The sequence below is a fragment of the Eutrigla gurnardus genome, assembly GCF_963514095.1.
Source record: "Eutrigla gurnardus genome assembly, chromosome: 20".
Classification (NCBI taxonomy): Eukaryota; Metazoa; Chordata; class Actinopteri; order Perciformes; family Triglidae; genus Eutrigla; species Eutrigla gurnardus.
Window position 1 is genome coordinate 20,805,097 of NC_139931.1, and position 25,426 is coordinate 20,830,522.

Here is a 25,426-nt window from a genome sequence, read left to right on the forward strand (position 1 = left end):
TTGGGGGGCTGTCGCTGCCCGGGAGCAGCGGCGGATTCTCTACAAGAATCCCCACAACGCACTCGAACGCTCAAGAACCAAGATCTTCGACACTTCATTTTCCTTGTCAATAATAATAAATCCTTAAACTCATATCGTTGACGGTGTGGTCCTTGCTAGTGAATTGAAGCCTAATTGGCGCAGTTTCAGGAGCAGGTCCACACCTCAACAGCGCCAACTTCCGCATCTCTATAAATAGCCACCTGACCCTCTCCTCCGCTTCGCTCTCGTATTCTGCGCCCCTCCCCCCCACCCCATTTCTCTTCCCATTTCTTCTTTCTATCCTCTCCTTCGTAGGTCCACGAGGGGGTCCGTCGCTGCCCGGGAGCGGCGGCGGATTCTCTACAAGAATCCCCACAACGCACTCGAACGCTCAAGAACCAAGATCTTCGACACTTCATTCTCCTTGTCAATAATTATAAATCCTTAAACGCATCTCGTTGACAGTGTGGTCCTTGCTAGTGAAATCACTTCTTAAAACACACTTTTATAGACTTGCCTAACCCTTCTCCTGCTCTGCTGATGTGTATGTTTTATGTGTGTATAGACCTGTGTGTGTGTGTGTGTGTGTATTCTGCTGTTGTTTTTAAAGGTCCTATATAAATAAAGTTATTATTATTACAGAGGATTTCTTTTTTTGCATCCCATTGCCTCGAAACCAGCAGCGGTTGAAATGAAAGAGCATAGAAGAGGTAACTGATGTTATCTGATTAAAATGGAGCCAGAGATCATATTTTATTCTTTTTATTTTGGATTATGATGGAGGAGATGCTTCGCTGCCGGCACCATCGGTGCTGATATACGTCAAGTGAGTGTGTATTTCTGCCTCATGTCTTTGCTGCTGATCCTCTCGCAGACGCCACGTTGATTCCAATCCAATCGCACAATGAATCTTGGGATGAAGTTGGGCTGTGAAGGATCCATCCTCTCCATGCACACCCAGGCCATCTGGATGTTGTAATAGTATTCAGTTTTTACTCTAAGTTGGCTAAGAAATTACCTGAGTGGGTCTCCAACCAGCCTGGTCTCCTCAAAATTATGATATTTGGGAATTCCGTTTAGCAGAATAGAATAGATTAGAATTTTATTTAAAAAGGGACGATGCAGTTTAACATATTCCGATACAAAGAATTCAACTATGTACAGAGAGTTTATAGCTATTGCTAACTATTGTCCTAGTTGGGCTTGTACATGAACAACATAATCAGTGCAATGGGATATAAAACCTACATTACACAGGACACTAATATACATACCACAAAAATAAATGATCAACGAACTAAAACTACAATGCACATTAATAAACTACATATGCATAATCAGCATTATTACATCACTGTATATTATATATATATTATTAACAGTGAGTGGTCATGCTTTAAACGGTACTATATTGCATTTGGACGGGACCGGTGCCCCCAGACCTGCTCACTGAGCTCAGGGAACGACATCACAACGTCATTTACTCAGGAAGAAAAGCCACATTCAGTGCTAAAAGCAAGCGCCACCCCCACTGTTTTCATCAATTTCACACAGCTGTCAGAGGTCCAACAAAAACTGTATTCGATATGCATTGCCCCAAACCCATCTGTGGTCCTGAATTTCAGCTGTCTAAAGGTTGTTCAAATGAGCTCTACTGAGAACATGCTGTTTCTGTGTCTGCACCATTAAATGCTAAGGAGCTCCGTCTGTCATTGCCTAGAGATGGAGACACCGCTGCATGCGCTACGCCGCAGCATGCGGCAATGTTTACGTGGATGTATCGCTATGGCTCGCCTATGTGGCTCAGGTGGGGCCTCATTTATAAAACTGTGCGTAGGATCCTTACTAAAAGTGTACGTACGCCCAAAAGCCAAAGTTTGCGTGCGCCCAAAAAAAATCTGATTTATAAAACTGTGCGCACGCAAGCTGTACGCAATGTTCCCTTTATAAATCACAGGATCACCTACAAGTGTGCGTACCTGAGTCCCGCCCTGTACACGCCCACATTTTACTATATTAATGAGCCGGCATGCAATCGTTTCCATGTGGTGAATCACGGCGACAGGTCAGAAAAATAGCGAAGAAACTTAACTTTTCAGAAACGGAGAAGAGACACTTGTTGGTGAGGTGGAGGCCCGGAAAATAATTAAATTTAGTGGCCACAGCAGCGGGACCCAGAATAAAAAGACGCAGTGCGAGTGGCAACACATTGCTGCTGCAGTCTACGGCGTCAGTGGGACGGAGCGGACGGTGATCTGAAGGTAAATGACATCTTTCTGCTCCTAACATGGATTAAATGTATTGCTACAGTATTTGAGGAAATTTGACTTTGATGTGACTTTGACGGGGATCGTGTCCGAAAAGGAGGGAGATCAGACGCTACTGAGACTGAGGGATAAGGGTAAACATTTTAAACTTTTATTATATATAAAACAAAACGTTAAATCGTTTTTGTCCTTCCAGAGTCTGCAGCGTTGGGCTCAGAGGAGGGTCACGGGCCCTCGGCACAGCGTCCGGGTCCGGCGCAAAGCAGCAGTGCACCCCGGGCGCATGGCACATCAAGCGGTCAGGCGCTCACTGACGCCGTCCTGCAACTTCAGCGAGACACAATCACCGCCATCAACAACGTTGCAGATGAGCTACAGCAAACGCGCACTGTGATTAATAAAATAATACGTTTAAAATGAACATTGTTGTCTTCCTTATCTTACAAACGCCGCATGACATCCTCACGGCTTCTTGCACCCTGTTGATACCCCTCCAGTCGGGCAGGGGGCCGAGGCTCATCATGCTGGGGACTCTACCACCTTTGCCGGGTGGTGGAGTCTGCCTCCTGAAGTTCGGTAAAGTTGCGCTCTCCATGCTCCACGACTGAGCGCGCACGAGCGTGCCACTCATTATAGCGCATTTCCTCTGCGCTCTGGTGGTTTAAAAACAAGGATAAAGTGTAACAAGTATACGATGGCTTAATGGCAGTATGTATGTGTGTTGATGACATATGCACATAAGGAGAATATTTAGTTATTCCCGCTGTGTTCTGCAGTGATCTAATGGAGGGTTGTATCCTGTATTACATAGTCGGGCCGTCTCCTCCTCCTCCTGCGGTGACAGCGCTGATTCAATATTTAGAAATTATTTTCATTTAAGATACGGGTTGGATTTTAAAAGAAGGTGTTTATGTGGTTGAGTTCCTCATGATAACGCAGATCTAACGTATGAAATGGAGTGAAATTAAATGTGTGCGAGTCATAAAAACTATAATAGTTCTTCTCACGTTTACTTCCTACAATCTGACATCTGTATCGCTGATTCCCCTCCAGTCTCCAGAATGTGGTACCGGTACGCATGCCTCAAGAGTTTGCTTATGAGTACGCACACTTTCCCGTCAAGTTTGTTTTTTATAGATCACAACATTTGCGTGGAAAGTGGCGTACGCACGTTTCCAGCCCCGTTTTGTGCATACGCAAGCTTTATAAATGAGGCCCCCTTTTTTTTCCCCGAAAAGGAGGGAGACACAGACGCGACTGAGACCAGAGGTATAAGGGTAAACAGATTTTAAACTAAACAAAACTTTAAATAGTTTCTGTCCTTCCAGAGTCTGTAGCGTTGGGCGTAGAGGAGGGTGACGGTGAGGAGGGTGACGGTGACGGGCCCTCGGCACAGCGTCCGGGGTGTGCTGCTGCTTTGCGCCGGACCCGGACGCTGTGCCGAGGGCATGGCACATCAAGCGGTCGGGTGCTCACAGATGCCGTCCTGCAACTTCAGCGAGACACAATTGCCGCCATCAACAACGTTGCAGGTGAGCTACAGCAAACGCGCACTGTGATTAATCAAAGAATACGTTTACAATGAACATTGACTGTTGTCTTCCTTAGCTTACAAACGCACGACATCCTCACGGATTCTTGCGCCCTGTTGATACCCCTCCAGTCGGGCAGGGGGCCGTGGCTCGGGGTCATCATGCTGGGGACTCCACTAGGGGTGGGAAAAAAAATCGATATTGCAATATATTGCTGTGCTCTCTGTCGCAATAAATAAATCGATACACTTACGGCAAATATCGATATTTTGGGTCTACGGGTTTTTTTAGACTCCCGTCGGTGCGTCTATAAGAGTTTACGGTTCTCCGGAGCGGATCCGCGGGGGCTGCCCGCTGCCCGGTCTGATTGCCTATTTACGGGCAGGATTCCGAGCGGCGCGCTAGAGTTTAGAGGCTCACGGACTCACGGACACTGGCATCGGGTACCCCGAGGCGGAGGAGGAGGGTCCGCCGATGTGACCCGCCGGCTCCCCGCCAGCGCTGCCCTCGTTTCCCCCGCTAGAGCAGCACCGGTTCAAAAATGAGCGTCATGCGCGAATGAAGCGCATGACGCGAATGAAGCTAATAGTCCAAAATGATCAAGCGGCGCGATACACGCATCTCACGCGATTGTATTTGCGTCTATCGCATCCGGTGTGAACGCCGCATAAGCGTGGTCATGTGCTGGCCGGTGCTGTTGTGAGCTTCAAGCGCTTTTCACACAGCATTGAGGGCATGATTCCCCTCCAGTCTACAGAATGTGCGTACCAGTACGCATGCCTCAGAGTTTGCTTACGGGTACGCACACTTTCCCGCCGTTTGTTTTTTATAGATCACAACTTTTGCGTGGAAAGTGGCGTACGCACGTTTCCAGCCCTGTTTTGTGCGTACGCAAGCTTTATAAATGAGGCCCCAGACCCGGACCGCCGTACACGGTGCTCTGTCGGACACACGCCCCCGGGTTCCGTCCGACTTGAGGCAGCGGAAGACGCACCAGAGCGCGTGAGACAGAGGTAGGATTATCTCCAGCTTCACCTGCAGAGGGATTTATTCACGGAGCACCAGCCGGATCACCCAGCGCCATGACCGGTAAGTTGGGCTGCACTCTCCGTGCATGCTGTGGGTCCGTGCGTTCTGTCTGCCCGTGCGTTCTGTCTGCCCGTGCTCGCCGTGCGTGCTCTCCTTGCATGCTCTCTGTGCTTGCTGTCTGCCCGTGCTCTCCGTGCGTGCTCTCCGTGGGTGTTCTCAGTGCACGCTGTGGGTCTGTCGGTCTTGCTCTCCCGTGCTGTCTGTCCGTGATGTCGGTCCACACTCTCCGTGCGTGCTGTGGGTCCGTGCGTGCTGTCGGTCCGTGCTGGTCCGTGCTGCTGTCGGCCTGGGCTGTTAGTCCTGCTGTCGGTCTGTCCATGCTCTTGTCAGCGCTCTCCGTGGGTCTCTCTGGTTGGTGCTGTCTGTCCGCTTTCTCCGTCCGCGCTGTCAGCTCTCAGCTCTCAGCGCTGTGTTGCGAAACACGATCTCCTATCATCGTGCAGAGAAGTTCGGGCTTATGCAAATGACTCCTTTCGTTATGTAACGAAAGGAGCTGAATCTGAACAGCCTGTAGGAGCACCGTTTTACCAGAGGGTGGGCTGCAGAGACCATGCAGGAATTGCTTGTTTTCCTCATCCTGGGAGTTGGCAGGCTCAGGGAGGACCAGTTTATAGGTGTAGAGACCAGAGAAAACCTGTTTTTCATAATATGGCCCCTTTAACAAAAGGAGCTCTGGAAGAAGAAAAAATAGAGCTGGTTTATTTATATCATTATATTTTATATTATATTATTATATTTATATTTTCACAGTGATTTTTAAACTTTTTGCCATACATGTAGCCATGCTGATTTACAATAAATCTGAAGTGGTCCCTTATTTTTTCCAGAGCTGTAAAATGCATACATGCATTATTTTAAAATTGTGTGCATTAGAAAAGTTCAGATGTAGTTCTACGGTTCAGTATTTTCAGTTACCAATTATCATGCTCTTTTGTTGCGGATTATGTTTGCTTGTTATGGATCACAAATAAGAGTCCTTGAAGTCCACAAAGGGAGGAGGTCTGGGTGGGGGAGGAGGGCTTTCACCAGGACACTGATGTAAGTTCCCCTTTAGAACCGAGTCGTTCGATTGCATGATGTCTTGTTCTAAACGTATTGTAGTTTTGTAGTGTTTGTTTGCTCGTTAAACATCAGTTTCAAGTGTGATCCGTTTCCTGGGAAGATCATTGAGAGTGTGTCGTAGTTGTGTGGGAAGGTCATTTTATAGGAGACAGGATTTTGCTTAAACAATCAATGGGCAGCACTGAAGCTTTCAGTGTTCATTGGGAATAAAAGCTGATATCAGTAGGTGCCCACCTACACATGGAGGCTGCATTATAATGTGGGTGCAGTAATATGAATATAAGTGTAACTTCCTTAATATGATATTTGTTGACACTGTAAGTACAGGCGTATCTCACTGTTCAAACTCTGTACAGCACAAAGCAGCTTCAGGAAGCAGCTTCATGATGTAACAGAGGACGGTGGGCTGTAGAGAGCACAGAGATGGAGGAGTCGGGACTACACTGACATGCATCACAACTGAAGCAGCAGCTTCACCTGTTCTGTCGCACTTGAGAGGGAAAGATCGCTGCAAACCTCCTCAAGGTGTTAAAGGTCACTATTTCTATTACGGTGGCTGTAAGATACCATTACTCAGTTTACAGAGATATTATTGACAAAAAGTGAAACTGGAGAAAAGCGAGGTTGACAAAATAGTATTGGTATATGGGGTCACAGAGCCACTACCTAACTGGTACTGATACACGGTGGCACATGGTTAACAATGAACAAATACGTCTTGTCATTCACAGACTTTCATATTTATATAATAAACTATTTTAGGTATAGTAGAGAAATGAGCTGTTGTCATTTATAGAAACATAGTTGGTAAAATAATGACGACTTGAGGTGGTATCACCATCAAAATCAGCAGCCATCAAACATCTGCAGCAGCCACCAAACACCTGCATCAAACACCTGCATCAGCCATCAAACACCTGCAGTGACCATCAAACACCTGCAGCAGCCATCAAACACCTGCAGTGACTATCAAACACCTGCATCAGCCATCAAACACCTGCAGTGACCATCAAACACCTGCCGCAGCCATCAAACACCTGCAGCAGCCATCAAACACCTGCCACAACCATCAAAGACCTGCAGTGACCATCAAACACCTGCAGTTACCATCAAACACCTGCAGCAGCCACCAAACACCTGCAGTGACCATCAAACACCTGCAGTGACCATCAAACATCTGTCAGAGCCATCAAACTCCTGCAGTGACCATCAAACACCTGCAGCAGTCATCAAACACCTGCAGCAGCCATCAAACACCTGCATCAGCCATCAAACACCTGCAGTGACCATCAAACACCTGCAGCAGCCATCAAACACCTGCAGTGACCATCAAACACCTGCAGCAGCCATCGAACACCTGCAGTGACCATCAAACACCTGCAGTGACTATCAAACACCTGCATCAGCCATCAAACACCTGCAGTGACCATCAAACACCTGCCGCAGCCATCAAACACCTGCAGCAGCCATCAAACACCTGCCACAACCATCAAAGACCTGCAGTGACCATCAAACACCTGCAGTTACCATCAAACACCTGCAGCAGCCACCAAACACCTGCAGTGACCATCAAACACCTGCAGTGACCATCAAACATCTGTCAGAGCCATCAAACTCCTGCAGTGACCATCAAACACCTGCAGCAGTCATCAAACACCTGCAGCAGCCATCAAACACCTGCAGCAGCCATCAAACACCTGCAGTGACCATCAAACACCTGCAGCAGCCATCAAACACCTGCAGTGACCATCAAACACCTGCAGTTGCCATCAAACACCTGCAGCAGCCACCAAACACCTGCAGTGACCATCAAACACCTGCAGTGACCATCAAACATCTGTCAGAGCCATCAAACACCTGCAGTGACCATCAAACACCTGCAGCAGCCATCAAACACCTGCAGTGACCATCAAACACCTGCAGTGACTATCAAACACCTGCATCAGCCATCAAACACCTGCAGTTACCATCAAACACCTGCAGCAGCCACCAAACACCTGCAGTGACCATCAAACACCTGCAGTGACCATCAAACATCTGTCAGAGCCATCAAACACCTGCAGTGACCATCAAACACCTTCAGCAGCCATCAAACACCTGCAGTGATCATCAAACACCTGCAGTGACCATCAAACACCTGCAGTGACTATCAAACACCTGCATCAGCCATCAAACACCTGCAGTGACCATCAAACACCTGCAGTGACCATCAAACACCTGCAGTGACCATCAAACACCTGCAGCAGCCATCAAACACCTGCAGTGACCATCAAACACCTGCATCAGCTATCAAACACCTGCAGTGACCATCAAACACCTGCAGTTACCATCAAACACCTGCAGCAGCCACCAAACACCTGCAGTGACCATCAAACACCTGCAGTGACCATCAAACATCTGTCAGAGCCATCAAACTCCTGCAGTGACCATCAAACACCTGCAGTGACCATCAAACACCTGCAGCAGTCATCAAACACCTGCCGCAGCCATCAAACACCTGCAGTGACCATCAAACACCTGCATCAGCCATCAAACACCTGCAGTGACCATCGAACACCTGCCGCAGCCATCAAACACCTGCAGCAGCCATCAAACACCTGCCGCAGCCATCAAACACCTGCAGCAGCCATCAAACACCTGCCACGACCATCAAACACCTGCAGTGACCATCAAAAACCTGCAGTTACCATCAAACACCTGCAGCAGCCACCAAACACCTGCAGTGACCATCAAACACCTGCAGTGACCATCAAACATCTGTCAGAGCCATCAAACTCCTGCAGTGACCATCAAACACCTGCAGTGACCATCAAACACCTGCAGCAGTCATCAAACACCTGCAGTGACCATCAAACACCTGCAGCAGTCATCAAACACCTGCAGTGACCATCAAACACCTGCAGCAGCCGCCAAACACCTGCAGTGACCATCAAACACCTGCAGCAGCCATCAAACACCGGCAGTGACCATCAAACACCTGCAGCAGCCATCAAACACCTGCAGTGACCATCAAACACCTGCAGCAGACATTAAACAACTGCAGTGACCATCAAACACCTGCAATGACCATCAAACACCTGCAGCAGTCATCAAACACCTGCAGCAGCCATCAAACACCTGCTGTGACCATCAAACACCTAGAGCAGCCATCAAACACCTGCAGTGACCATCAAAAACCTGCAGCATCCATCAAACTCCTGCAGCAGCCATCAAACACCTGCAGTGACCATCAAACACCTGCAGTGACCATCAAAAACCTGCAGCATCCATCAAACTCCTGCAGCAGCCATCAAACACCTGCAGTGACCATCAAACACCTGCAGTGACCATCAAACACCTGCAGCAACCATCAAACACCTGCAGCAGCCTCTCCATTTGGACTTGGAGGTTGTGCGAGTGTCAGACCGCCGGGTGCCCCTGGTGGCCGACTGGCTCGATGTTCCGTCTGCATGTGAAATGAGCAGTGGGAGACTTTCTCTGAGACGGCACCTGAAGGGCCATCTTGAAGAGGAGCTCCTCCTGAGCACTGCGACTGCAACAAGTCCCACATGTGTCTGGCGCCAAGCAATTTCCACTCTTTCTCTGCCAGCTCTTCCTCAGACATCCTTAGGAAAACATGTAGCTCTACCAGTGGAACACATGTCTGTCTTGGTGTCTGTGTTGCTCCTCTTATATTGTTTTTGCTCTTCCAAATGAACAGATAGACAAAATACTAAACAGAAAAATAACAAACATCAGGACGTGTTCAATGTTTAAGATAATAAATCGAAGAATATTGTGTGAATGTAATCACTCAAACTCAAAGTCAATGCAAAGACGTGAATAGATAGGAATCTGTGCCAGGCGACGTGTTCTCTCAACACGTACAAAGCTGAAAATAGTGGTTATTTCAGCCATGACTGACGAAACCTCGTTGGCGTCTACGTGGAGGTAAGCCACGCCTCCTCTGCAGTACATGCGGCTAGAGTGATGCACGTGAACACAAATGAGTAACACGAGTGTATGAGCTGAATTAAAGAGGGTTCTTGTCAGGTTCGGGGCAAGACGTGGACTCGAAAAAGGAGGTGAGGACCCAAATGCAGTAGAAAAAGAAAGGATTTATTTAAATGATTAACTAAATGCAAAACCAAAACTAAGACTCAAACAAAGTATCAAACAAAGAAAACCACAAGGGCAAAAACGACCATCCAAGAAACACTTACAAAAAGGAACCAAAACACGAAGGGACACGGGAGGCAGGACGAGGTACAAAAATATCCAAGACGAGACGTGGTGCAGCATGCAGGGGAAGACAATGACGACAGCGACAGTGACAGCAACATCGACAAACGACAATGAACCAACAAGAGACAGGGGAAACACACAGACTATATACACAGGGAGGCAGGGAGCTGACGAGGAACAGGTGAAACACATCAGGGCAGGCATGGTAATCAACACGAGAGGGTGGGGGAGTCAAGACAGTGGAAACAACAAGGACCAGGAAGTACGAGACAGGAAATAAAACAGGAAATCAAAACCAAGGAAACAGAACATGACAAAAACACAGATCATGACAGTTCTGTGCCCACAAGGCTGTGTGAACAATAATTCAGCAATTGACTTCAAGGCAGAGTAGATCATTTGAAAAAAAAAAGAGATTTTGAACTCATCGCCGAACTAAAAAAGTCCCGTCCCCAGAACGCCAAACGAGTGCTCGAGAATAGTAGAGCAGGACGTCCAATAATATTCTCCGGCCTGTCGTTTTTGATTAGACAGGGGTTTTACAGTCCTGCCACAGACACAGATAACATTTTTCTTATTTTTTTTTTATATCAGAGCATTTTATGTATTCATTGGTATCAGTATATTTCAAGGATTTCAAGTAATATAACAGAATGTGTTTCTGAATGGAATCACCTCAACCTTTAACCTTTAAACATGTCTGGTTAAAGTGAGTAGAAATAAATACATTGAAACTGTGAACTTATTGAAATTAATAAAAGCAACAGGTCATACCAACCTGTTTATTAATACAGCTGCAGTTGAATGTCCACAATGTAATCCCCCCCCCCTTATCTATATCTATCTATTCAGCACTTTGAGCCTCATCTCATCTCTGCTACATTAGAGGCTAATGAATTCACTCAAGTTTTTATGACAGCGTATCATCTTGGGGAGCGTGTGCAGGCAGCCCTGGGCCACCCGGCTAAATCAGAACCAATAGCATGACACCATAATCACCGCCCACATTAGCTTTAATGTTGTTACCACCTGAGTAATTGCAAGAGATGGAGCCGGCGGCCATCGGGCACGGACACTCACTGTGGACGTAATGATATCAGGGGATTATTGAGATCGAGTATCATAACATCATATTTCAGCTCCCCTTCTCTACTGCTGGTGATCCTTCTCTCTCATCCACTCATGTCTGTCTCTGGTCCGTATCACTTTCCCACTCTCTCTCCTTTAGTCCCGTCTATATCTGCTCATATCTTCTCCACAGCGTGGGAGGAATGCTGCTTTCGTTCCTCTCCTCTGTGATGAGCTGCTTCTTTCCATTTCTTCCTCTCTCCCCTCTCTCCCGTGGCCCTGTGGTGAGCTCAGCGAGGTGTTCAAGGGAGAGAAGAGCACTGACAGAGAGGTAGTCAGAAAAAAGGGTGAGGGGAAAAACCTCACAAGGATAACAGCAGTGTATGTGTGAGAGGAGCAGGGAGTGAGAGTGTGAGGCAGAGGCTCCTCTGATCACTGTCCTACTTACTGCAGCACTCCCAAATAACAACCCTGAGCTGTGATATTATACCCAAAACACACAGGCACAGAAATAACTACACACACACACACACACACACACAGCAGGGATATTACATACCATGCAGCTCCATCTTCACAATACACAAATACAATGCACTACAACAACACCACCACCAAGAAATGTGTCATTAATATTAGATGCTTTCTCATCCACAAACACACTGGAGCTGATACATTATTCTTTTGTAGTTGTTTTGTCTCATCATCACATCATAACAGGGACAGAACAAAGTTTCTGAAATCGGTTTTGGCTGACGTCTCCTGGTATTCTTCACATTCAACCAATTTTCATTAGATTCAGGCAAAAGCTAAGATACAGTTACATTTAGGCAAGAAAAAGGTAACTACGCACAGTTAGATTTAGGAAACAAAAACTTACGACATAAAGTTAGATTTAGCATCAAAAACTGACCATGTAAAGTTAAGGTTTGGCACCAAAAAGTTAACTACGTACAGTTAGTTAGGCAACAAAAACTAACTACGTACAGTTAGAGTTAGGCAACAAAAACTAACTACGTACAGTTAGAGTTAGGCAACAAATACTAACTACATACAGTTAGAGTTAGGCAACAAATACTAACTACGTACAGTTAGAGTAAGCCAACAAAAACTAACTACAAACAGTTAGTTAGGCAACAAAAGCTAATTATGTACATTTAGATTTTATGTAGTTAGCTTCGAATTAAGGTAACAAAAGCTAATGCACATTCAGATTTAGGCAAAAAAAGCTTACAATATAAAGTTAGATTTAGGCAACAAATGCTAACTACGTACAGTTAGATTTAGGCAACAACAACTTTTGACATGAACTTAGATTTAGGAGACAAAAGCTAACTACATACAGTTAGAGGAGTTCGATTAGGCTGTTGATAACATATGCGTTAAAATAATTGGTAAACAACAGTTGGAATAAGAGTCGAGTCGAGTTGTGCAAAAACATCTAGATGCTTAAACATCCATCCATCCATCCATTTTCTACCGCTTATCCTGTATTCAGGGTCACGGGGGGGCTGGAGCCGATCCCAGCTATGCTTAAACATGTTGTGATATAAATGTGTGTATGTTCTGAAAATAGACATTTACATCAGTGTGAAGGCAGATATGGAATATGGACTCAGAAGAGCAAGCGATGAGATTTGATCAACATTCTACCCTGTATTTAATGAACTCTGGTGAAATCTCAATGTGTTTTACATCCACGATCATGTCACATTCACCAACCAATCAACACACTACATCTAGCATCGAACAATGATGTCACAAAGCTATCTATAGTGAACTGCCTTACAATATCAAAGAACTAAGAGGATAGCGCTGGACTTCAAACAGGTCTCGACAAATACACTACCAAAGGCCTTCATTGACCTTCTCTCCCTTTGTAGGTTTTTTTCTCTCTAATGATCTTCTAGCTGCTGGCGAGAGCTGATGTGGCTGCCGATCATCTAGTTGATTGTGTTCTTCTCCTCTTCCTCCTTTCTTTCCTCTTCTCAGCCCCTTGCTGTCATGGCCCGACACACACACACACACACACACACACACACACACACACACACACACACACACACTGGTGATGTGAGAGAAACCACACAAACACACTGTCCGGCTTGTTCCCAGTCGTGATTCTGACCAACTCAACTAATGACTGTTGTGATAGGAAGCCCATAGAAAAAGTTTGTATTGGAAAGACTGCAGAGTTGGCATTTGCTCACGAAGAGAGTGATTATTATTTAAAGGTCTCACACGAGGCATGTTTGAAACTAAAATAGATTTATTTTTCTTCTACCTCGACATCGCTCTCAAAGGTTGACGCCTTCACAGAAAGAAGGCACACTTTGCTGCCTCGCTAACGTGTTGGATCAGAGAACGTCTGTTTGACAGTTCATTCACTCTGCTGCACCCAGAAAGCCAAGAAACTCAAACTTTGAAGAGAATATAGAATCCAGTCTCACCCATTGGCAGCAAATAATGTCACACATAAACTATAATACATACTTTAAACCAGAGGTCTTCAACGTTCTTTAAGGCCAAGGACAAGATAGTGATCCCGTCGAGGGAACCCCTAATACATATCATATGCAATTGTGTTGCTTATTAAACCGGGCCAATAATGTCAAGTGCAGCCTATAGTGCCATGTATAACAGTACTTTGTAATGATGTATGTATACAATGTAAAGCCATTAAAATAATACCTGTTGACAGATTCATATATTTATAAAACACATTTCAAGTCTATATTAGCATGTCTACATCACAATTTCATAACATTCAACGAATAGGAAGATTTATATTTGCTTATTATAGGTTGTATTCATGTTAATGTGTACATTTTGACATTTTAATTTTGGGGGAAAAAAGGGATCAAATCATTTTGGGGACCCCCTGCAGTAACTCTGTGGACCCCCTAGGGGTCACGGACCTCCTGTTGACTATCTCTGCTATAAATTATAATTAAAAAAAATTTATAATCTTTGCAGTTGCATTTCCGAAAATTGTGATTGTTTAAAATTCAAAAATGCAAACCTCATGGTGGTGCTCTCGGTGGGTCATTAAAGTCAGTAGGATTCATCCTCTGATGACACCGTTGGGTTATTTTTCGACACAGGAGGATTGCTCACTACAACAAGTAAACTCGTTATCACCCGTAAAAGCAGTGCGGCGCTGCCGGCTTGTGTGCACGCTCAGTTGTTTCTAAGTGGAGATCGAGCCCTCTGCTCTCAGTTCAGCCCACAGGCCAGTCCTGGAGTAAACAAGATAGAGTGAGTCGTAAATTATGAAGTGGTGAGTCATCATTTTTACAGTGTAGCACTCAAGTGAAAAATGGGAACCTAGCAAAGGAAGCATCACTCTTACTTCATTGTATGGACTTCAAAACACATCAAAGTAGCAACACTGTCACTCATCGGTATAATATATAAACAGTGTATAATATGATTCGGGTCACATGTAGAGCCATCCCTCCACTCTGCAGTTCCCCTCAGCATGTTTTAGCTGACAACTCGTGGTGTTGGTTTCATGGACCACAAGCCCACTCACAGACCTCCAGCTAAAATTATTTGCAGTGAAAAGCCTCTGATAAAATCCACTGTACACTACATGCTAGCACTAAACAGCAGGCAGAGTGAGCAACGAGCTAGCAGAGAGAGCAGCAGGACAGTGTGATCATCTCCTCGAACAGTTACTGAAACCCCACACCACTATGTTCAGCTGAAAACCAATGTATCTGGGTATTTGGTTAGTTGTAGCTAATTCAACTCCTAATCTTCACATTTAAGTGCAAATAATTGAATTCTGGAAAACCGGAATCAGCGTCACCAACCATAGACTGTATATAAAGACTTTCTTGAATAAACTGATTCGTGGATGCTCAATTCATTGATCAATGTGCAACAACACCCGTAAGAAGCTCCACCTTAAGAATCTTCGTAAAACGCTTCGAGACAACTTTGTGGGGAAACTCGAGTTGTTCCGATTCCGATACCAGTATTGGAAATGCCTCAGATACTGCTGAAAATGCTGGCATCGGTATCGGCGAGTACTGGAGTCCAGGCACCGATCCGATACCACTTAATTTATTAGAAATAGGAGTTTATTTACTGGTTAGCTCTGTTTGCTTTGACACAGTACTTCTTCTCCACTCTTAAAACAGCTGCTGTTTTAGAAGGGCGAAGAAGAATTGATCACCTGACACCTGTTAAAAGGAGCCAATCTTAGCATGTTATCATGTCGGTGGTTTGGCAGTACTTCACAGTGGATGTTCCCACCAGTAAGACGGCAACATACAGCATATGCAAAGACTCAATTTCGAGGGGTGGCACGAGTGTTGCAAATTTAAACACACTGGTATTGGTATCGGTACTCGGTATCGGCCGATACCCACAGCACACATATCGGAATCGGTATCAGGAGGGAAAATGGTATCGGAACATCTCTTGGGGAAACCGACCGTACTTCACTTTCATGACCGGGATAACTGCAATGCAAACACACACTACGCAGAGATTCTCCCCACGCAAGATCTCCCAATGAATGATTTGTAATTCCTCTGTGGCTTCATGGTCTGTTTCATACTTCATACGGTATAAAACCTGCTACTAATTCAACCACCAGTTTCAATTCAACTTAATTTTATCCACAAAATCTTCTGCAGCTTTTTCAATTCATGCTACAATATTTAGGTCTATATATTATTGTTGACGATGTAAGTACACTACAGGGAGTCACAGAGGAAAAACCTAAATAAAAACCCACTGTAAACCCTCGACAGTTTTATCAGCGTAGTCAAAGTGATCTAAGGTGTGAAGTCATAAAGTGCAAACAGTCCTGCTGTGTTATATATACGATACACAGAGGGTTGTGTACATGAATCATAATTCATCAACACAAACACACACACTGGTATGTATCCGGGTCTGGCTCAACTAGACTTGCCTAGTTCTTGTTCTCACTATAACCAGCCTTCACAGCACTAATCTATGTCATAAGGCCAGCGCCATGACAGTTTGTGTTGCATGTTTGTCTGTTTTGTTTTGTCACCCTACCTGTTTGTATGTCTGTCTCCTTCCCCCTCCCCCTTGCACTCTGTCACCTCTCCTGGGCCTGCCTGCCTCCCACTCCACACCTGCCCTGCTGCTGCAATCAGGCCACCTGGTTCCCATCAGCTCGTCACCCAGTCTGCACTTCAGCCCTGCTCAACCGTCAGTCTCTGCCGGATTGTCACTCTGTCCACACGGTTTGTCGTAGTCACGTTCGAGCTAAGCCAAGCCTCAGAATTTCGACTAGAAAGTTTTTGCGCCTTTTCTGACTGCTGCCTTTTGCTGCCGCAGTTCTTGCCCTGCCTGCCAGCCTGCCTGCCCGCCTGCCTGCCAGCCTGCCTGCCCGCCTGCCTGCCTGCCTGCCTGCCTGCCTGCCCAACCAGCACCTCACAACTTCCAATAAAACTTCTCAATTCTGCCAGTTGGTGTCTGAATCATTGGTTCCTAGCAGAGTCGTGACAGTACGATCCGGCCATGCAGGACCAAAAGGACATCAACCCGTTCCAACAGGCAGTTTCCCACCATGGCCAGCTGCTTGGACAGCACACCCATGCACTGAAGGAGCTAATGGAAGGCCTCCGAGAGCTCAACACCAGTGTGATGGAGATTCGAGACCACATGAATCAGCCCACAACCTCTGAGGTTCAGCCTCCAGCCCCAACGCCAGCGGAATCCAGTTCCGGGCCCAGTTCTGTACCTGTTAAGGAGCCATGGGTTCCTCCCCCTGACCGGTATGAAGGAAACTTTGGTCAATCTCGTTCCTTTTTACTGCAATGTAATCTTGTGTTCAGCCAGCAGCCCCAGTCATACTCTACAGAGCAGTCTAAGGTTGCCTACGTGATGGGGCTCCTTCGTGGAAGTGCCTTGGCCTGGGCTGCGGCCCTGTGGGAGAAGGAGTCTCCCGTCACTGCTTCCTACGCTGCCTTCACCTCTGAGATGAGGAGGGTTTTCGACCACCCCATCCGTGGCCAGGATGCCTCGAAAAGGTTACTCACCTTACGCCAAGGTATGCGTAGTGCTGCTGAATTTTCTGTTGAGTTTCGTACTCTGTCCCTGGAGAGTGGCTGGAATAATGAGTCCCTTCAAGCTGTTTTTTGTCAAGGATTAAATGATGCAATTAAGGATGAACTTGTTTCTTACCCGGAACCCTCTGATTTTGAGGGTCTAGTCTCCTTAGCTATTCATATAGACAACCGGCTGCGGGAGCGACGAAGAGAGAGGAGCACCCACTGCTTCCCCAGGGCACCCTCCATCAGCCTCAGGCTCCCGAGTTCACCAAGGTGGTGGAGGCTCGGCCACAGACCAGCCCAGGAGGGAACCCTCACCAGAGCCGATGCAACTTGGGCGTTTCCAAGTGGAGTCAGAGGAGCGTCAGCGCCGTATTAAGACCAACAGCTGCTTGTATTGTGGGAGACCCGGTCATTTCCTGGCCTCATGTCCACATCGCCCGGCAAACTACCAGGCTCGCCAGTAACGGGGAGAGTCCTGGCGAGCCACACCTCCATTCCCCTCTCCCCTCAACCCCGAGCACAGTGAGCAACATTGTCATGGAAAGGTCAGTCCATTGATATTTTTGCCCTTTTAGATTCAGGTGCAGATGCAAGTTTTCTCAATGTCAATGTAGCCAAACAGTTAGACCTGCCCTCTGTCTGTCTTGATAAGCCACTAGAAGCTATTGCATTAGATGGTAGACTGTTAGCCAACATAACTCGAAGGACTGTGCCCCTACATTTGCTAGTGTCTGGTAATCATAAGGAGGAGCTCAGCTTTCACATAATTAACTCACCTTCAGTTCCTGTAGTTCTCGGTCTTCCCTGGCTAGCACGACACAATCCTCAGATTGATTGGAGGACAGGGAGGATCATCAGCTGGAGCCTTCCTTGCCATGCTAATTGTTTACAGTCAGCCCCACCTTATTCTGTGCCCAGCCCTGAACCCCTGCCGGAAGCCCCTGATCTGTCCTCCATTCCGTCAGAATACCATGACCTCCAAACTGCATTCTGTAAGGCCTGTGCTCTGTCTCTGCCCCCTCACCGTCCCTATGACTGTGGGATAGATCTCCTTCCTGGTGCTCCCCTTCCCAGCAGCCGCCTTTACAGCCTCTCCAAACCGGAACAGGAGGCCATGGAGAGGTATATTAAACACTCCCTGGCCGCTGGCCTCATTCGTCCCTCTTCATCACCTCTCGGGGCAGGGTTTTTCTTTGTTGGCAAGAAGGATGGGTCCCTCCGCCCGTGTATTGATTTTCGTTCGTTAAACAATATCACCATCAAGAACAAGTACCCTTTGCCTTTGATGAATTCTGCCTTTGATTCTCTCCAGGGGGCCACAGTGTTCACTAAACTAGACCTTCGGAATGCATACCACCTGGTGAGGATACGGGAAGGAGATGAGTGGAAGACGGCCTTTAACACTCCTCTGGGCCATTTTGAGTATTTAGTCATGCCGTTTGGTCTCTCCAACGCCCCAGCCGTCTTCCAGGCCCTGGTAAATGACGTCCTCAGGGACATGTTACACTGTTTTGTATTTGTTTACCTGGACGATATCCTTATCTTCTCCAGGAACATGTCTGACCATGTACAGCACGTTCGCCAGGTTCTGCAAAGACTCTTTTGCCACTGCCCTCAGCCAGGGAGACAGATGATCTGTTGGTCAGAGAGGTGTTGCTGTGCGTATGGTCTCCCTTCTGATATTGTTTCAGATCGTGGGCCTCAATTCACCTCTGCTGTCTGGAAGGCCTTCTGTTCCTCAGTTGGAGCCACTGTCAGTCTGAGTTCAGGATACCATCCCCAGTCGAATGGTCAAGCTGAAAGGGCAAACCAGGATCTGGAGACCTCTCTCCGCTGCATGGTGTCCTCCAACCCATCCACCTGGTCCACCCTTACGCCCTGGGTGGAGTATGCCCATAACACTCTACCTTCGTCTGCCACAGGGATGTCACCATTTCAATGTGTTTTTGGGTATCAGCCTCCACTATTCCCCTCACAGGAAAAGGAGCTTTCAGTGCCCTCAGTCCAGGCCCATGTCCGCCGGTGCCACAAGACCTGGCACCGTGCACGCTCAGCCTTACTCCGTGCCTCGGGCCGATGCAAGCATCAGGCCAACCGTCATCGGACTCCTGCACCTCAATATGCACCTGGAGACAAGGTATGGCTTTCTACCAAGGATCTCCCTTTAAAGACGGACTCTAAGAAGCTGTCCCCGAGATTTATTGGCCCTTTTGTGATTCAAAAGATTATTAACCCCAATGCTGTACGCCTGAAATTGCCTCGGACCCTCAAGGTCCACCCAGTTTTCAACGTATCTGCTGTAAAGCCTGTGGTCTCCAGTCCATTGGTCCCCCCTCCTCCCCCCAGAATCATCGACAACCACCCCGCCTTCACTGTCCGTAGTCTCCTCGACAGTCGGCGTCGTGGCCGTGGCATCCAATACTTGGTCGACTGGGAGGGCTATGGGCCTGAAGAGCGGTGCTGGGTGCCCCCGCCGCCTCGTCCTCGTCGGGGGGGGGGGGGGGGGGTGTACTGTCATAAGGCCAGCGCCATGACAGTTTGTGTTGCATGTTTGTCTGTTTTGTTTTGTCACCCTACCCGTTTGTATGTCTGTCTCCTTCCCCCTCCCCCTTGCACTCTGTCACCTCTCCTGGGCCGGCCTGCCTCCCACTCCACACCTGCCCTGCTGCTGCAATCAGGCCACCTGGTTCCCATTAGCTCGTCACCCAGTCTGCACTTCAGCCCTGTTCAACCGTCAGTCTCTGCCGGATCATCACTCTGTCCACACGGTTTGTCGTAGTCATGTTCGAGCTAAGCCAAGCCTTAGAATTTCGACTAGAAAGTTTTTGCGCCTTTTCTGACTGCTGCCTTTTGCTGCCGCAGTTCTTGCCCTGCCTGCCTGCCAGCCTGCCTGCCTGCCTGCCAGCCTGCCAGCCTGCCTGCCTGCCTGCCTGCCTGCCCAACCAGCACCTCACAACTTCCAATAAAACTTCTCAATTCTGCCAGTTGGTGTCTGAATCATTGGTTCCTAGCAGAGTCGTGACAATCTAACCATAATGATAACCATAGTCAGCATGCAAGCAATTCTCAATCAGCAGCGCTTTCCTGTTAAGGCTGCCGCCTTAACAACAAAGGGCTGCTGCCTAAACTAACGTCTTAAAAAATAATAATAATAAATACAAATCTATATACTAGCGATATTCGCCGCAGTGTTTCCCCTACCACCAAAAGAAAAATCAATATGCCAAAAATAAGCCACCTATCAATTCATTCATAAATCAATAATCATTTACATTAGGAGTGCCTCCGCACAGCACGGTGAACTTGCTCGCTCCCGCTACATTCTTCTTCGTGTACTTTACGCGCTTGATGATGTTCTGATGCCGTTCCGCCTCGTTAAACCACCACAATGTCACTTTCTACTTTGAAAACACGGAAAGTTGACACTGTATTTTGATAAGCACTCTTCACTCTTGGTTTGAGCGGGACCGGCACCGGACCGGCACCGGACCGGTACATTTATAATCAAAATGCCGCTGTGTGTCTCCGTCCAAAATCCGCTGCGCTCGCGCTGCCTGCTCGCACAGATCCGCTCGTGCTCACATGCGCTGATGCAGGTCGAGAAATATATATGCAGAGACGGCGCTCCTTCAAAACAACATCAAGCCATGCGTGTGTAGTATTAGGACGCGATGACGTATGTACAACCGGCTAACGGGCCAAAGCCCGTTTGGGCTGGAGCAGTGTGAATGCAAAGCGGGGGGGACCCCCTGTGGGGGGAAGGATTGTTTTTGATAAGCTGTCGAACTCTGAGTTAACCTATTTCTACCTGAAATCTGTGAACTATTACACTGATAAAATAAGACATTATGCACTCATATGTCCCACCCCCCCTCCGACAGACATCACCTTAACTAACACATTTTCTGGGGGAAACACTGATCAGCATAGGCTAATATAAAGGGCCCTCCTGGCTTTTCGACCACTGATTTCCACATGCACCCATTCACTGATCAGGATCTAATCCAACTCATTCACATGCCGATACCACAGCTTTCGGAGGCAATATCAGTATCTTGTATCTTTGGCAGGCGGACCGGTGGAGCCGGGAGTCGAACCATTGATCTTCCATCTGGAGGTTGACTCGCTCGACCTCTGAGCCACAGCTACCCCATCGTCCTCCATGAACAGTAAGTAAAAACAGAATGTTAAAGTAGGCCAAATCCAATGTTTGCATGAAATGAGCAAGTACTAGCTAGCACCCTAGCTAGCAAGCTAATTAGCCAGCCCCTTAATGAGTAAGATGGAAGAACTTCAACAGCATGGATTGCAATCTACACTGGTTAAAGAAAACGAGGCGTGGCTTGATGGTCTCTCTCAGCTAAATTACAGTAAAAGGTCATGTTGAACTGGTTGCATCATTTGTTGTTACAAAGTTATTACTATAACCTGATTTACCAGTTTTAATAATGCATTTAAATAATACATGGTATTGCTTCTCCAACTGTGAAGTTTCAGGATGATGTTCTAGGTTTGTGTGAGCAACAGAATCTGCCCTTTGACCGTCTGTATGTGAAGGTAACACCGAGGAAGAAGTCTCATCAGCAACGCCGTCTCTCAATGTACACTCGAGATTTCCTCAGAGCTTTTGAAAGGGCCTCAAGTAATGAGGGAATTCAAATGAATGATGCAAAAATCTCCAGACCATTCAGGTTGGGAGGAAGAGTGAGCCAGAGGGAATAGAGGCCGGGGACGAGAAAAGAGAGCAAAGACATAAACAGTAGAGAAGGAACAGAAAGTTAAGAACAGAGAACCAAGAAGACAACAGACATAGATGTGATCAAATAAACTTCACAACTTCACAAGAAGCAACTTTTTGGGGGCACTGTTGTGGATGAAAATGTGTGATTTCATGGCAGTTTTTAAAAGGAAAATTGTAATGCACATGAAAGGGAAAATTGCACAAATAGTTTTTGTTTTTGTTGCATAATTCATTAAACATCAAAGGCAACTTGTTGATGAGCTTGTTGAACAACAAACCATTTATCAATGAAAGCAGACAACATGCTGCCAGGTATATCACTGACTGTCCTATAAGCAAAGGGGAAGGGAATTCATTATGATTTTAATGGGGAAATCTGGTGTAAAATGGATTTTGGATATACGCTTAGCATGAGTTCAAATGTTGGGGAGCAAAAAAACTCTATTCCGATGCATTCTAAACTAGCCTGTTTTTAGCCGATGCTTCCAAAATGCCAACAGTGGTAGCAATAGGGGCATCTCTCATGGTAAAAAGAAATTGCTCATTTTAAACCATTTACGAGACCCAAAGTAGCCCGACACTTTGGTAGTATAAAGAGGGTCCTAACATATAAAAAAGGCATTGACAACTTTGTAAATTTAACATTTTACACCAGATTTCCCCTTTAAGGAAGATCCTTGTTTAGGTAAAAAAATCAATATCTGAATAAGCCTAGCATCTAACTCCCTTCAACTCATTAACATGTGATGGGACTGGTTCTTCGGGTGGTGTTGGCGGATTGGTACTTCATTTGGCACCGTATTCTTCCATCTCTGGTGTCTCTGGACGTTGTTGGCTCCCATGAGGTCACTTTGAATAGTTTCTATCCATCGCTCTCTCTCATGTGGAAACTTTGCCACTTTCCAAATGTTTTTCTTCTAAAGTCTCTCTCTCTCTGTGTAAGTTGTCGGATCAAGGTCTTCACAGGATTCTAGTGGAGCTGAAGCTAACGAGCGGCAGGAGAGAGTATGTGGGCTGCAGGATTCAAAGGTCTTCAGTCTTTGTAGTGGTCTATTAGAACCCAGGTCGTCTCAGCATCTTCAGCATGTCAGTGAGGATCTGGGCAACCAGACGAGATGCCCAGACAGCCCCCCCCCCCCCCCACCAGTGCTCAAAGCAGTGCCAGTACTCCCTTATTCACATGTTAGTATGTGTAGCAATCCTTACAACATCCTGAATGTTCTGTAGTGAATAAAAGATAAGAAACTTTTGGAGAGTCCTCCGCCAAGAAGGTTTGAAGGCTTTTAACACTTACCGGTACTTCAGGCTTCCATCTACAGCCTTTGGTCAGTGTAAACTTGCTGTGGTTTAATTGTTGCGATTTCATGAACAACTATTTATTTATTGTTTATGTATTTCAATTTTACACATTGACCTAAGTAGACAAACTGAACTAAACCAACTAAATCACACATTGTGCAGCACTTTCATTACTTTCAGATTCCTTCTTATTATGTCAAACAAACTTCCTATTATATAACACATGTTAATTAATGCACATTTTTAATAGCAAAATTAGTCTTGTTCTGTTCTCATAATTTCACAGTGTCTCAACACACTCAGAAGACCAACTTCTGAGTCTTTTTGAAGGAAACCAGATATCAGGGCCCTTAACGTCTACATGATTCAAGAAACTGGTTCGGGTGGTAAGAATGGGAACGTTATCCAGGCCGTGGGTCGTAAAGTAGGAGCCTGGAGATCATACAGTATACAAATGTATACAGTCTCAGGAAGAAGGTTAAGGGTTAAGATAAATCATTTTCATTTCCATTTAGAGTCAAACAGACCAGACAACAGGGGATGCTTGAGGGGCGGGGCTCAGGGACGGACTGGGACTAAAAATGGGCCCTGGCACATTGGCCCAGACCGACCCACCACATAAGAACACAAATAGCTGGTCTGTCAAAAAAAAACAAAAAAACATATGTGACATTTTTGACTGAAGTGTTCTGGGCCAGCCCAGTGTCGAAATTGAAAACACAATGGGCTGCCGATCTAGGCCTACGACTAAGCCCAAAAAGCAAGTCGGCCCACCGGGAAAATGCCCGGTATGGCAGATAGCCAGTCCTCCCCTGGCGAGGCTACCTGCTGTTTAACAGGTCACTACCACGGCACCAATGCAGTTAGCTACTAACATGAATTCAACACTTAGCTGTAAAATTGACCATGAATTATGAAGCTAACTTTCACACAAGAATCCAGATGGATTGCTGCTTGGTGTTCGTTTCTCAACGTCTCTTAATGTGACAAACACAAACAGCTGTTCACGTCCCTGCAACCATAGCGGAGGTGACTGTTAGAAAGTGACGCCCAGGAATCATTAGCATCTGACAAGTCAGGAATGAGGACATTTTGTCTTTATCGGTCTTCTGCAACAATTAACACAACGTGAGTAGAGAGGAAAAGTTAGAGTCAAGGCAGGCGATGCTTACTTATGTGCCGAGCTCTCTGTGAGTCCCAGAGGGACACACACACACACACACACACACACACACACCCTTCTTTAGAAACACTTTGAGTATTTGGGGTTTAAGAAACATGGCATTTGCTCTAGCAACAAAGTAGACTCCTCTGATACTAAAGTAATTATAAATAAATGATCTAGTCCATTCTCTCCAGGGGGGGGGGGGGGGGGGGGGGGCAGTGTCTCAGCAACATCATTACCTCAGCTGAAGTTAATGAATTGCTTGTGAGACAGAAGTGCGGAGGCGTCCCTCATCGACATCATCACTCATCATCACTCAGTAACATCCAATCTGATCAGTGTCCCTCATTGGGTCGGGAACACAACCATAGCATTTACATCATGTGTTGGTTAATTACCTGGAACAAAGGTGCCCTGGACAACGTCCTTATACGCCCACCAACCCGCATCCAGCTTGGATGTAATAGGCTGAGCTGCGAGGAGAGAGAGAGAGAGAGAGAGAGAGAGAAAGAGAGAGAGAGAGACACAGAACAACCGTAAGTTTCTTTGTGATTGAAGGTTGGAGGTTGGATAGAAACCGTTCAAACAGACCGTTACTAACGAGCCTCACCATGCCATGTGTTTTAATGGGTAAGCATTACAGCAGGATCCTAGCGTCACGCTGATCCAATAATATGGAACACATTTCATACACATAAACAAACCAACACAGACCATGTTTAAGAAGTGCCTTACTCTCATTAGACATTTCAAAGTATTTGCTGAATTTCTAATTAGAATGTCACTGAACAAGTCACATAAGTGTATTACCTTACTAAGTAAAAGATTACTGCTGACCAGAATGAGAGTACTGAGCTCCTCTCTCACTCGTGTCCCGTTAACGTTAATCAGCGTTAATTACTTCTTCCCATCCG

At 46.4% G+C, this 25,426-nt stretch overlaps 1 protein-coding gene across 2 annotated transcripts in view; it reads right to left on the bottom strand.

Moving 5' to 3' along the window:
• The window catches only part of LOC311030477 (carbonic anhydrase-related protein 10-like), a 176,317-nt gene that overhangs the window by 146,995 nt on the left and 3,896 nt on the right, over window positions 1–25,426 (bottom strand). For both annotated transcript variants that reach the window (XR_014598987.1, XM_084036245.1), the window contains exon 2: window positions 24,911–24,985. Coding sequence is in view for 1 of the 2 variants with exons in the window: in XM_084036245.1 (XP_083892371.1) it covers window positions 24,911–24,985 (75 nt within the window). In the remaining variant the exon portion in view is untranslated. The remainder of the gene's footprint in view (window positions 1–24,910; window positions 24,986–25,426) is intronic.